Here is a 12,778-nt window from a genome sequence, read left to right on the forward strand (position 1 = left end):
TGTGTCGATGATGGTTCCGAAAGCCTTTTGGAGTGGATCTGTGGACTTTTTTTATTGTCTGCCGTGACTACAAGGTCCGATAGGAATTTAGGGAACTCAGTGAGGAACGCTCTATATGACCCAGGAGGCCTGTTAACATTAGCTTTAAAAAGTGATTGAGTAGGCTGCATAGTTTTCATGACTAGAAGCTATAAAGACGAAAGCGCAGTCATTTTTTATTTTTAAATTGAAATCTGCGATCGTAAATGTTAGAAACCCCTCCGCCTTTGCGGGATGCACGGGGGATATGGTCACTAGTGTCACCAGGAAGAGAGGCCTCATTTAACACAGTAAATTCATCAGGCTTAAGCCATGTTTCAGTCATGCCAATCACATCAAGATTATGGTCAGTGATTAGTTAATTGACTATAACTGCCTTGGAAGTGAGGGATCTAATATTAAGTAGCCTTATTTTGAGATGTGAGATATCGCAACCTTTCAATAATGACAGGAATGGAGGTCTTTTTTCCAGTGAGATTGCTAAAGCGAACAACCTAGATCGAGACACAGACACGTTCTCAATGGGGATAGCTGAACTGACTACACTGACTATGCTAGTGGCAGGCTCCACTAAGCTGGCAGGCTGGCTGACAGCCTGCTGCCTGTCTCATTGTGGAGCTAGAGGAGTTAGACAGGGCTCTATGTTCATAGATAAGATGAAAGCACCCCTCCGGCTAGGATAGAGTCCGTTATTCCTCAGCAGGCCAGGCTTGGTCCTGTTTGTGGATGAGTCCCGGAAATCTTTTGAGAGGGGCAAAAAAACAGTTTTCAACCAACAATTGACTTGTGAGACTCTGCTGCAGAGCTCATCACTCCACCTAACTGGGAGGGGGCCAGAGACAATTACTCGATGCCGACACATCTTTCTAGCTAATTTATACGCTGTAGCTATGTTGTGCTTTGTGACCTCTCACTGTTTTATCCGAACATCATTGGTGTCGACGTGGATAACAATATCCCTATACTCTCTACACTCTCCAGTTCTAGACTTAGCCAGCACCTTCTTCAGATTAGCCTTAACGCCAGTAGCCCTGCCACCTGGTGAACAGTGTATGATTGCTGGATGATTATTTTAAGTCTAATACTGCAGGTAATGGAGTCGCCAATCACTCTTTTTTTTTTCTCAAATTGTCACAGCTAATGGTGAGAGGCTTCGGTGGCACAGTCCCTGTAACGGGTGGAGGAGAGATCAGAGAAGGCTCGGCCTCTGACTCCGACTTGTTGCTTAATGGGGAGAACTGGTTGAAAGTTTCTGTCGACTGAATGAGTGACACCGGTAGAGCATGCCGACAGCATTTAATTCCAGAAGCCTTGAGAAAATTGTCTGGCTGCGGGGACTGTGCAAGGGGAATTATACTACTATCTGCACTTACTGGTGGCACAGATGCTGTTTCATCCTTTCCTACACTAAAATGACCCTTGCCTAACGATTGCATCTCAAGCTGGGCTCGCAGCACGGCTATCCTGACGTGCAGCTACTGGTTGCCATAGACGAGCAGCTACTAATAGCTAGCTGGTGGCTATCTCTCCTTGTATTTATCCTGAAGTTGTTTGTATGTGTAACGATTCTCGTCTTCTTCTGATGAGGAGTAGCAAGGATCGGACCAAAATGCAGCGTGGTATGTATCCATAATGATTTAATGATTTAATGAATACAAAAGAACAAGCGAATCAACATGAAAACCGAAACAGTCCCGAATGGTGCAAACACTGAGACAGAAAAATAAACACCCACAACTAAAAAGTGAAACCAGGCTACCTAAGTATGATTCTCAATCAGGGACAACGATTGACAGCTGCCTCTGATTGAGAACCATACCTGGCCGAACACAGAAAATCCCAAATTATAGAAAAAAAGAACATAGACAACCCACCCAACTCACGCCCTGACCATACTAAAACAAAAGACATAATAAAATGACTAAGGTCAGAACGTGACAGTATGATTCTTTGTGAGCGCTGTTCAGATGAACTTTTAAGTTGGTTGGGTTTTCCCTTTTATCTCTGTTCCACACGCTGCCATCTCCTGACACTACATTTGCTTTTGCTACTCAAAACAATCCCATACAGCACTTTTCCTTTGTTCACACCTATGGTTCACATTTGGAGCTTGCCCTCGGATGTCTTCCCTGTTAGCTACGGATGGCTAGTGATAGTGATGCACAAGCCTATTTCAACCATTGCCATTTACTGGCAGCATTTACCCGTCAGATTCAGTAGCTTGAAAACCCCATTCGATTGTTGCCCGATGGAGGAAAGAAAACGAAAACTAAACAATTTATGATGCTTTTCATTTTATTTTGCAGTCAAAGACAATAGTTTCAGTATATTTTTTTAATTTTTGTAAATGTTTTTATTCAGTATTTTATTTCATTTATTAAATTGTTTATCCAAATTGCATTTTTATCTTAGTATCAGTTTTTGTTGACTGTAATAACCTTGAATCGACGGATGAATATCAAGAATTTAAATGACCATTGAGTAAACTCTGAGATCCTAGACTGTACCTTTAAGAATCCTCTTACAATTATGGCAGTATCATTCATGTTTAATAATGACTCTTAAGAGAGAACACAATGTCTACTCCCGTTTTATTGACAATAAACAACAAAAGCATCACTCAACATATATGAACAACCACTAACTCAAAGTTACAGTTGACAGAAACAACTCATCTTTACAAAAAATGTGACTTTGCCATAAAGAGTGTTCAGTTGGATGTTGGCACTATGGAGTATCATTGTTGGTTTCAGTTCTTCTGGATTTCACACATTCTTTTGGAGCACACCGAGGGAAAGCTGTTTCCACAGTTTATATCATTCCAGCGATATTCATCTTAAAAGGAAACACAGCACAGAAATGACCTCTCAAATAATCTCAGGTGTTCACACAACAATAGAATAGTGTGTTTGCGGTGTGTGTGTGTGTCAGCTTTATTTGATGAATGGATCAGTGAATGATACTGGGCCTACTGTACCTCCCCAGTTGATCACTATACATGGCTCTCTGCCACCGCTATTATTGGGATCTCCTTTCTTCCAGTTCTGGTAATCAAATTCAGAGCCGTCACTCCAAAACCATAGTCTGTCCTGTGGTGAAGAAGTGTGGTCTCAGTATCCCATGTTATCATTATAATAGTATGCCGATAGATACTGCAGTGACCTTTTTGTTGTTGTTGAGTACATCTATAAGATCTTGCAAACCGAGATCTGACTTTATCAGTGACCCTTGAGATATTGATTAGTTTACCAAAGATATTACTGATCTGTGAGTATACTCCACCTGAACAGCATCAAATCCTCCGATCCAGGGAGTTGAGAAACCGCCAGTCTTGCTCGCCACCACTTCCTGTAGAAATTGATACTCCGCAGAGCTGTGCACAGACGCCAGGTTTGCTCCAAGGGACACACAGTGGCGCTACAGTGAGAGGTAGACAGGGACAAAGACATTTCATAATGTAAGTATTAGTCAGTAGTCCAGTCTGTGATAACTTATCTTCTGGACTCTCACAATCAAATATTGTCCATCGCAATTAATGCTCCTTTAAAAAAATGCTCTAGGAGATATTAGATTATCTCTGTCTTAACCAATGTCCTACAGGTTTCAATATACAGTGTAGGCCTTAATTAACATAAATATATTTATGAATATGCCACGCTTAAAGAAAATTCCAATGAAACAATAACTTTAAAGGGGAGGTTCAGTATTTTACATGACACATGTGGTGCTTATACAAATATTAGGCCAAATCAACTCTAAGGGTAACCTCAAACCAAATAAGCAAGTTGATTTCGATCGAACTTTCCCTTTAATTCACAGTAGAGAGTAACCATAATACCTCTGCTAGGGGCCATGACCTTGCAGTCTCGACGAACATGAAGCAGCGCGATCCAAATTGGAACCAGCCTGTGGGGCATTGGTTCCTGTTCTCTGCTGCCACTACTCCCTCCTCTTCCCCCTTAGCTCCTGGAAGAAGGACAGACGGGCAGGAATTCAAATGGACAAGTCATAGCAATGTTGTTCACAAACAACCGCCCCTGCACACAACTGTTATTCTGATTAGTAGAATCATCAACCTGTGAGAGGTGTCTACCTAGTAGTACTGCGGATTAATCTACTGACATAAGTTTCATGGACAGAGATTAAAAACTACAATTACCCAGATGCAAAGCCTGCTCAAAGTCCTGGAACAGTTCTAAAACTGGAACACAAAATAGAGTGAAGGTAGGGCCTCAGCGCCCGGACAACAAAAACTTCAACAAGCTGGAGTTCCAGGGATCGACAGGAAAGGAGTGTTTTGTAAAGAATGCTGTAAAGTGTGAACTAAAGTGTATATTCTTGGTTTGCTGTGTGTCCTACCTGTTGCTCCATTCAGAGCAACGGCAGCACAGAGCAGCAGAGATATGGTCAACATTGCCATGGTGGTGATGATGGTCTCCTATAAACAAGGTACTGGAACAATCAGAGGGCAATAATGCTAGAAACATCCAGAATTCTCTGAAAAACAGCATAACAGCAAATTAAACAGTTTATTACGTAATGTACATGAATTGAGGTCTTACCTGTTAATGTGAATCACTGGTAAGTTCTGCAGGTTCTGTTCATCTGGAGAAAGAGGAGCACTTTTACACTGTCAGCTACAAATAAATAGCAATTTCAAACAACTGTTAGCTGGTAATGGTGTTCCATAGAGCTGATTTGAGGCGTGTTCAAATTCCAGATATGAATGGCTTTTCATGGCAATGTCCTTTGGAATGTTTACCTATCGTGTGAGCTATTAAAGATTATAAAAAAAATTAATGGTTACCTAGTAAATGGTTTTCCATGGAACTAGTATCCTGTTGAATAAAGTTCAAATGCCATATTCATGATAATGTTATTGGGAATAGTGTTGCATCCAGAGTTGGGTTCAACTAAAATAGAAAGTCTTGACATCAAATAAAATCAAGTCAAATTTGATTGGTCACATGCACATATTTAGCAGATGTTATTGCGGGTGTAGTGAAATGCTTGTGGTCCTAGCTCCACCAGTACAGTAATAAAATAACAATTCACAATAATACACACAAATCTAAAAGTAAAAGAATGGATTCAAGAAATATCTAAATATTAGGACGAGCAATGTCAGCGTGGCAATGACTAAAATACAGTATATACATATGAAATGAGTGAAGCAGTATGTAAACATTATTAAAGTGACCAGTGATTCCATGTCTATGTACATAGGGCAGCAGCCTCTAAGGTGCAGGGTTGAGTAACCGGGTGGTGGCCTTGGGATGTGGTGGCCCTGTTCCCTGATTTAAGAGGTGACGACCACTCCACTCCACTACCATTGTCAACTCTCTCCTGACATGAACTGAAGCCACGTCTCATGTGCCCGCTGATCCACTGACAAATTGAATGTTTCCTCTCCAAGTACTGTGAGTACCCCTATCAGTTTTCTCTCATTCCTGTATGTAGAGTCAATCACAAACACAATCACATGATGACACATCAATGATTTTACTCCTTGCTTGGACTAACTCATTCTTAGCTCTTTTGTCTAACTGTTTTGTGTGTTGTGTTATTGTTTTTTGTCTTCCCAGTCAAACCCTGTCCTGCACTGGCCAAGCCTCTGAACACCTCAACTCACGCCTCATACCCTCATTCAATCACTGCTGTGATCCCTTCCCAACACTATGTAAGTAACTCATAATATTGTAATTTAAATGTCTTTATTAAACTCTTTAGGTTAAAATAATTAGTCTTTGATGATTTTTGAAACACACTTTGTCGTCTCCGTGCGTTCCGTGCCTATACCCTGGGTCTCCCATCCTCCTCAATTTTTCAAGTCCCCAGCCTCCACTGGCCCAGTAATATGGTCAAGTGCCACAAAAAGGAAAATTACAGTTGGCCCAGAACAAAGCAGCTGGTCCTTAAAGCTCACATTAATAATATGCATGTCAATCTCTCTTGGCGCAAAGAAGAGGAGAGATTGACTTCATCACTACTTGTATTTGTGAGAAGTATTGACATGTTGAAAGCACTAAGCTGTCTGTTTAAATGACTAGCACACAGCTCAGACACCCATGCATACCCCACAAGATATGCCACCAGAGGTCTCTTCACAGTCCCCAAGTCCAGAACAGACTACCCGAAACACACAGTACTATATAGAGCCATGACTACATGCAACTCTATTCCACATCAAGTAACTCATACAAGCAGTCAAATCAGCTAAAAAACAGTTAAAACTACACCTTATGGAACAGTGCGGGCTGTGAAGAGACACACACACAGGCACAGACACACGCATAAGCACACACACTCTACCACATAAGGATTTTGTATTGTAGATATGTTGCAGTAGAGTAGTGTGTAACAATGTGTTGTGAAATGTAATGTTTTATTGTATGTAATTGCCTTAATGTCGCTGGACACTTGGAAGAGTAGCTGCTGCCTTGGCATAATGAAATAATAAATACAAATACAAGGCATTGGTCAACCTCCATCGGATTTAGCATCCCCACGCCGGACGCACATTGAACACATGGGACATGCCAGAGGAGAAGATCCTACTCTTCGCAACTGACAACGGGGCGAACATGGTCAAGGCTATTACAGTATAGACAAGAGAATACCTGTGATCAACAACAACCAGAACTGGCCTTCGCTTTGAACGGTGCGGCAGAAATGTCTGAATCTGAGTCGGACACCAACGATTATTCTTATAAGGCTAGGCACCACAGCCTCATTTTTCTCCCCTTTACCAGTTGGATGTAGACACAAATATCATACTTTATTGTATTGCAATGTTTCTGAAATATATTTAAAAAAAATATGCAAATAAAGTAATATCTCGTTAAATATGTGCATATTGTCATTTCGCGCAAAACCATTTTTCTTGACACTGGATGAAGTCAAGTCTATATTTTGGTTTCATTTTGTTAAGACACTCCAGGACCGGACTTGTCCAGAGAAGATTGTGGAGAAATCCTTTTTTTCATCTTTCTATCTGTTAAATACTAAAGACTTGCACGTGAATAGCATTTTTGGTGCATTTCCCCGCCCCCCCAAAAAAATGATCTACAATACCCTCCAGGATACCTACAGCACTCGATGGCACAAGAAGGCCAAAAAGTTAATCAAGGACATCAACCACCCAAGCCACAGCCTGTTCACCCCGCTATCATCCAGAAGACGAGGTCAATACAGGTGCATCAAAGCAGGGACCGAGAGGCTGAAAAACAGCTTCTATCTCAAGGCCATCAGACTGTTAAATAGCCTTCACTAGCCGGCTACCACCCGGTTACTCAACCCTGCACCTTAGAGGCTGCTGCCCTATGTACATAGACATGGAATCACTGGTCACTTCAATAATGTTTACATACTGTTTTACTAATTTCATATGTATATACTGTATTTTAGTCAATGCCACTCATCCTAATATTTAGATATTTCTTGAATCCATTTTTTTACTTTTAGATTTGTGTGTATTATTGTGAATTGTTATTTTATTACTGTACTGGTGGAGCTAGGACCACAAGCATTTCACTTCACCTGCAATTTGAACTTTATTCAACAGGATACTAGTTCCATGGAAAACCATTTACTAGGTAACCATTATTTTTTTTTATAATCTTTAATAGCTCACACGATAGGTAAACATTCCAAAGGACATTGCCATGAAAAGCCATTCATATCTGGAATTTGAACACGCCTGAAATCAGCTCTATGGAACACCATTACCAGCTAACAGTTGTTTGAAATGGCTATTTATTTGTAGCTGACAGTGTAAAAGTGCTCCTCTTTCTCCAGATGAACAGAACCTGCAGAACTTACCAGTGATTCACATTAACAGGTAAGACCTCAATTCATGTACATTACATAATAAACTGTTTAATTTGCCGTTATGCTGTTTTTCAGAGAATTCTGGATGTTTCTAGCATTATTGCCCTCTGATTGTTACAGTACCTTGTTTATAGGAGACCATCATCACCACCATGGCAATGTTGACCATATCTCTGCTGCTCTGTGCTGCCGTTGCTATGAATGGAGCAACAGGTAGGACAAGAATATACACTTTAGTTCACACTTTACAGCATTTTTTACAAAACACTAATTTCCTGTCGATCCCTGGAACTCCAGCTAGTTTAAGTTTTTGTTGTCCAGGTGCTGAGGCCCTACCTTCACATTTTTTTTGTGTACCAGTTCTTGTTTCAGAACCTTTGCTGGAGAAAAACACTGAGAAAAGTGTGTGCCTAGTTAGTTGCACTTGTATTGAATTTGGCCAGTACGATAGTAACTTTTTCACACTACTGAGTCGAGTCGAACTGCACTGGGCTGGCCTGGTTACGAATCCACCGTAGTTGCTGGGAAAGGCAATGTGAAAATAAAATATCTGAGCCAGCACATGACAGTTCGGGTCGGCAAAGGGTATAGAACAGTCCCATGAACTTTGCAAAGGCAGCGTTGATTTCATGTGTTTTCTTGTCTTTAACTGCATTCTCTATAGAGTCCCTTGAAAAGACAAATTACTTTGAGCAGGCTTTGCATCTGGGTAATTGTAGTTTTTAATCTCTGTCCATGAAACTTATGTCAGTAGATTAATCCGCAGTACTACTAGGTAGACACCTCTCACAGGTTGATGATTCTACTAATCAGAATAACAGTTGTGTGCAGGGGCGGTTGTTTGTGAACAACATTGCTATGACTTGTCCATTTGAATTCCTGCCTGTCTGTCCTTCCAGGAGCTAAGGGGGAAGATGAGAGAGTAGTGGCAGCAGAGAACAGGAACCAATGCCCCACAGGCTGGTTCCAATTTGGATCGCGCTGCTTCATGTTCGTCGAGACTGCAAGGTCATGGCCCCTAGCAGAGGTATTATGGTTACTCTCTACTGTGAATTAAAGGGAAAGTTCGATCGAAATCAACTCGCTTATTTGGTTTGAGGTTACCCTTAGAGTTGATTTGGCCTAATATTTGTATAAGCACCACATGTGTCATGTAAAATACCGAACCTCCCCTTAAAGTTATTGTTTCATTGGAATTTTTCTTTAAGCGTGGCATATTCATAAATATATTTATGTTAATTAAGGCCTACACTGTATATTGAAACCTGTAGGACATTGGTTAAGACAGAGATAATCTAATATCTCCTAGAGTATTTTTTTAAAGGAGCATTAATTGCGATGGACAATATTTGATTGTGAGAGTCCAGAAGATAAGTTATCACAGACTGGACTACTGACTAATACTTACATTATGAAATGTCTTTGTCCCTGTCTACCTCTCACTGTAGCGCCACTGTGTGTCCCTTGGAGCAAACCTGGCGTCTGTGCACAGCTCTGCGGAGTATCAATTTCTACAGGCAATTGCGGGGTGCAAGACTGGCGGTTTCTCAACTACCTGGATCGGAGGATTTGATGCTGTTCAGGTGGAGTATACTCACAGATCAGTAATATATTGGGTAAACTCATCAATATCTCAAGGGTCACTGATAAAGTCAGATCTCGGTTTGGAAGATCTTATAGATGTACTCAACAACAACAAAAAGGTCACTGCAGTATCTATCGGCATACTATTATAATGATAACATGGGATACTGAGACCACACTTCTTCACCACAGGACAGACTATGGTTTTGGAGTGACGGCTCTGAATTTGATTACCAGAACTGGAAGAAAGGAGAGCCCAATAATAGCGGTGGCAGAGAGCCATGTATAGTGATCAACTGGGGAGGTACAGTAGGCCCAGTATCATTCACTGATCCATTCATCAAATAAAGCTGACACACACACACACACACACACACACACACCGCAAACACACTATTCTATTGTTGTGTGAACACCTGAGATTATTTGAGAGGTCATTTCTGTGCCGTGTTTCCTTTTAAGATGAATATCGCTGGAACGATATGAACTGTGGAAACAGCTTTCCCTCGGTGTGCTCCAAAAGAATGTGTGAAATCCAGAAAAACTGAAACCAACAATGATCCTCCATAGTGCCAACATCCAACTGAACACTCTTTATGGTAAAGTCAAATATTCAGTAAAGATTATTTGTACTTGTTTTGTTGTTTATTGTCAATAAAACGGGAGTAGACATTGTGTTTTCTCTTTTGAGTCATTATTAAACATGAATGATACTGCCATAATTGTAAGAGGATTCTTAAATGTACAGTCTAGGATCTCAGAGTTTGTTCAAAGAATCATACAAACAATTTCAGTATAAATACCAGGTGAGATAGCCACCAGCTAGCTATTAGTAGCTGCACGTCAACCAGTAGCTGCACGTCAGGACAACCAACTTTAGCAGTTTGCATGAAAAGAGCAGAAACATAGCAACCATAGCAACCTCAAATGAGTTTGAAAAAAAGAGAAGAAGCACTGGTTAATTCATTCATCCAGTCTGAAAATTCCACGAGACTGCGATGAGCCAGCCTTCAGAAAATTCAACCGAACACTTGATACCAAATGTAAAACTCCTGCTGCTGTTAGAGCAAACGGCTTGATTGCTTCGCAAAACTATACCCCACCTCCATCAACCTCCATCAAGGAAATTGAGCAAGCTGAGGAGACTAAACTGCTCGGTGTAACCTTGGATTGTAAACTGTCGGGTCAAAACGTATTGATGCAAAGGTAGCTAAGATGGGCAGCGGTCTGTCCGTAATAAAGCGCTGCTCTGCTTTCTTGACAAGGCTATCAACAAAACAAGTCCTACAGGCCCTAGTTTTGTCACACCTGGACTACTGCCCAGTCCAGTGGAGGCTCTGCAGAAGAAGAATGAGAGGACCATCCTCCTCAGTCAAATTTAATTAAAAAAAAAAATAGTGAAACAATAAAGTTATCCTTTTTAGATTAAACTATACTAAATACATTCATATGTCAGCAAATAATTGATTAAAACACATTGTTTTGCAATGAAGGTCTATAGCAACAGTACTCTCTGGGGTAGCACCATGGTGTAGCCGGAGGACAGCTATCTTCTGTCCTCCTCTGGGTACATTGACTTCAATACAAAACCTAGGCGGCTCGTAGGCCTCAACCCCTTCAAGAGATATACATGGTAATTATGACCACTTCCGGAGGACGACCTCCATCCAGTCAAAGCTTTTGCAGTATGAACAGACATGCTGTTCATCCAATCATAGGATTAGAATTAGAGAATGAACCTAGTGTGTTGTATTTGGGTTGTGCCGAATACAGGAGATGGAAGAGGTAGATTATAAATTGTTTTCTTGGTTTTAGAACTTTATTTTTGTGTCCAGTTGGTTGAAATAAATTGCACTAACTGGTATCAAATGTATAGCTGGTTAACAGGGAGCCTTTCATCATGCAGCGTGCATTGCAGGACTTGCCTGCTTTTTGGAAAGTCTGAAACTTGGGCGAAAGGGGGGTACAGTGACCTGAAGTACATTGATCGTTAGGCTAAATGCCAAAACAAAATCATGGCGCATATAAATGCCCACATCAGATCTAAGCTGGGAAAAAGCTGAATCAATCATGACGAAGGTCTGCGTATTCAAACCTCGCAACACAACGGGAAAGTAAGAAGAAACAGGGATGTTGTCAAGCGGCATATCATAGCTGGAGTTCCAGGGATCGACAGGAAAGGAGTGTTTTGTAAAAAATGCTGTAAAGTGTGAACTAAAGTGTATATTCTTGGTTTGCTGTGTGCCCTACCTGTTGCTCCATTCAGAGCAAAGGCAGCACAGAGCAGCAGAGATATGGTCAACATTGCCATGGTGGTGTTGATGGTCTCCTAAAAACAAGGTACTAGAACAATCAGAGGGCAATAATGCTAGAAACATCCAGAATTCTCTGAAAAACAGCATAACGGCAAAGTAAACAGTTTATTTTGAAATGTACATGAATTGAGGTCTTACCTGTTAATGTGAATCACTGGTACGTTCTGCAGGTTCTGTTAATCTGGAGAAAGAGGAGCACTTTTACACTGTCAGCTACAAATAAATAGCAATTTCAAACAACTGTTAGCTGGTAATGGTGTTCCATAGAGCTGATTTCAGGCGTGTTCAAATTCCAGATATGAATGGCTTTTCATGGCAATGTCCTTTGGAATGTTTACCTATCGTGTGAGCTACAAAAGATTATCAATTTAAAAAAAATGATTAACTAGTATTGGTGTTCCATGGAACTACAGTAGTATTCTGTTGAACAAAGTTCAAATACCATGTTAATGGCAATGTTATTTGGAATGGTTTTGCATCCAGGGTTGGGGCCAACTAATATAGAAATCACTTATGAAGTGGAGATTTTACGTGGTATTCAATTTGAATTCCAACAAAAAATACATTAAAGGGGCAATCAAACAGTCGAAACAATAACAAAGCATCCTAACACTAACCTCAACCCTACCTTAACCCCTAACACCTAGCCTAGCTAATGTTAGCCACCTAGCTAATGTTAGCCACAAATAATAGGACCGATGAGTCAGAAGTATAACTTTTTTGGATGACATGGGTCCCATTATGTCTGGCGAAAACCAAACAGTGCATTCCACAGTGTCAACGGTCAAGCACGGTGGTGGTAGTGTGATGGTTGGCTTCCTCAGGACCTAGACGACTTAATAGAAGGAAGCATGAATTCTGCTCTGTGTCAGAGAATCTGATAAGAGAATGTCAGGCCAACAGTCTGTGAGCTGAAGCTAAAGCGCAGCTGGGTCATGCAGCAAGACAATGATCCAAAACACACAATCAAGTCTACATGAAAACGGCTAAAAAGCAACACATTTGAAGTT

General features: G+C 40.9%; 2 protein-coding genes across 4 annotated transcripts; one reads left to right on the forward strand and one right to left on the reverse strand.

Annotated features, from left to right (window-relative positions):
- Nucleotides 1-2,613: 2,613 nt before the first annotated feature.
- LOC110496207 (ladderlectin-like) lies at nucleotides 2,614-4,929 on the reverse strand. Of its 2 annotated transcripts, none has more exons than XM_036952759.2 (7): nucleotides 4,602-4,929; nucleotides 4,399-4,477; nucleotides 4,199-4,240; nucleotides 3,878-4,005; nucleotides 3,322-3,456; nucleotides 3,017-3,128; nucleotides 2,614-2,874 (listed from the first exon to the last, which is right to left on the reverse strand). In XM_036952759.2, exons 2-7 carry the CDS (start codon nucleotides 4,457-4,459, stop codon nucleotides 2,789-2,791), a joined length of 564 nt encoding a protein of 187 aa, XP_036808654.1. In that variant the 5' UTR covers nucleotides 4,460-4,477; nucleotides 4,602-4,929; the 3' UTR covers nucleotides 2,614-2,788. The 2 variants fall into 2 exon arrangements, with proteins under 2 accessions (XP_036808654.1, XP_036808655.1); XM_036952760.2 differs by having other exon boundaries at nucleotides 4,399-4,491; nucleotides 4,602-4,734.
- Nucleotides 4,930-7,583: 2,654 nt separating this feature from the next.
- LOC118941156 (ladderlectin-like) lies at nucleotides 7,584-10,127 on the forward strand. Of its 2 annotated transcripts, none has more exons than XM_036952763.2 (6): nucleotides 7,584-7,879; nucleotides 8,004-8,082; nucleotides 8,769-8,896; nucleotides 9,318-9,452; nucleotides 9,646-9,757; nucleotides 9,916-10,127. In XM_036952763.2, exons 2-6 carry the CDS (start codon nucleotides 8,022-8,024, stop codon nucleotides 9,999-10,001), a joined length of 522 nt encoding a protein of 173 aa, XP_036808658.1. In that variant the 5' UTR covers nucleotides 7,584-7,879; nucleotides 8,004-8,021; the 3' UTR covers nucleotides 10,002-10,127. The 2 variants fall into 2 exon arrangements, with proteins under 2 accessions (XP_036808658.1, XP_036808659.1); XM_036952764.2 differs by having other exon boundaries at nucleotides 7,714-7,879; nucleotides 7,990-8,082.
- Nucleotides 10,128-12,778: the final 2,651 nt, after the last annotated feature.

This window comes from Oncorhynchus mykiss, chromosome 18 (genome assembly GCF_057628025.1).
Source record: "Oncorhynchus mykiss isolate SJ-2025 chromosome 18, ASM5762802v1, whole genome shotgun sequence".
Taxonomy (NCBI): Eukaryota; Metazoa; Chordata; class Actinopteri; order Salmoniformes; family Salmonidae; genus Oncorhynchus; species Oncorhynchus mykiss.

Coding starts and splice junctions, on each gene's coding strand:
- LOC110496207 (XM_036952759.2), bottom strand. CDS start 4,459: ATGGCAATGTTGACCATATCTCTGCTGCTCTGTGCTGCCGTTGCTCTG. Junction 3,129..3,321: donor GAGGATTTGATGCTGTTCAG/GTGGAGTATACT, acceptor TCTTCACCACAG/GACAGACTATGGTTTTGGAG. Junction 2,875..3,016: donor TATAGTGATCAACTGGGGAG/GTACAGTAGGCC, acceptor TTTCCTTTTAAG/ATGAATATCGCTGGAATGAT.
- LOC118941156 (XM_036952763.2), top strand. CDS start 8,022: ATGGCAATGTTGACCATATCTCTGCTGCTCTGTGCTGCCGTTGCTATG. Junction 8,897..9,317: donor GGTCATGGCCCCTAGCAGAG/GTATTATGGTTA, acceptor CTCTCACTGTAG/CGCCACTGTGTGTCCCTTGG. Junction 9,758..9,915: donor TATAGTGATCAACTGGGGAG/GTACAGTAGGCC, acceptor TTTCCTTTTAAG/ATGAATATCGCTGGAACGAT.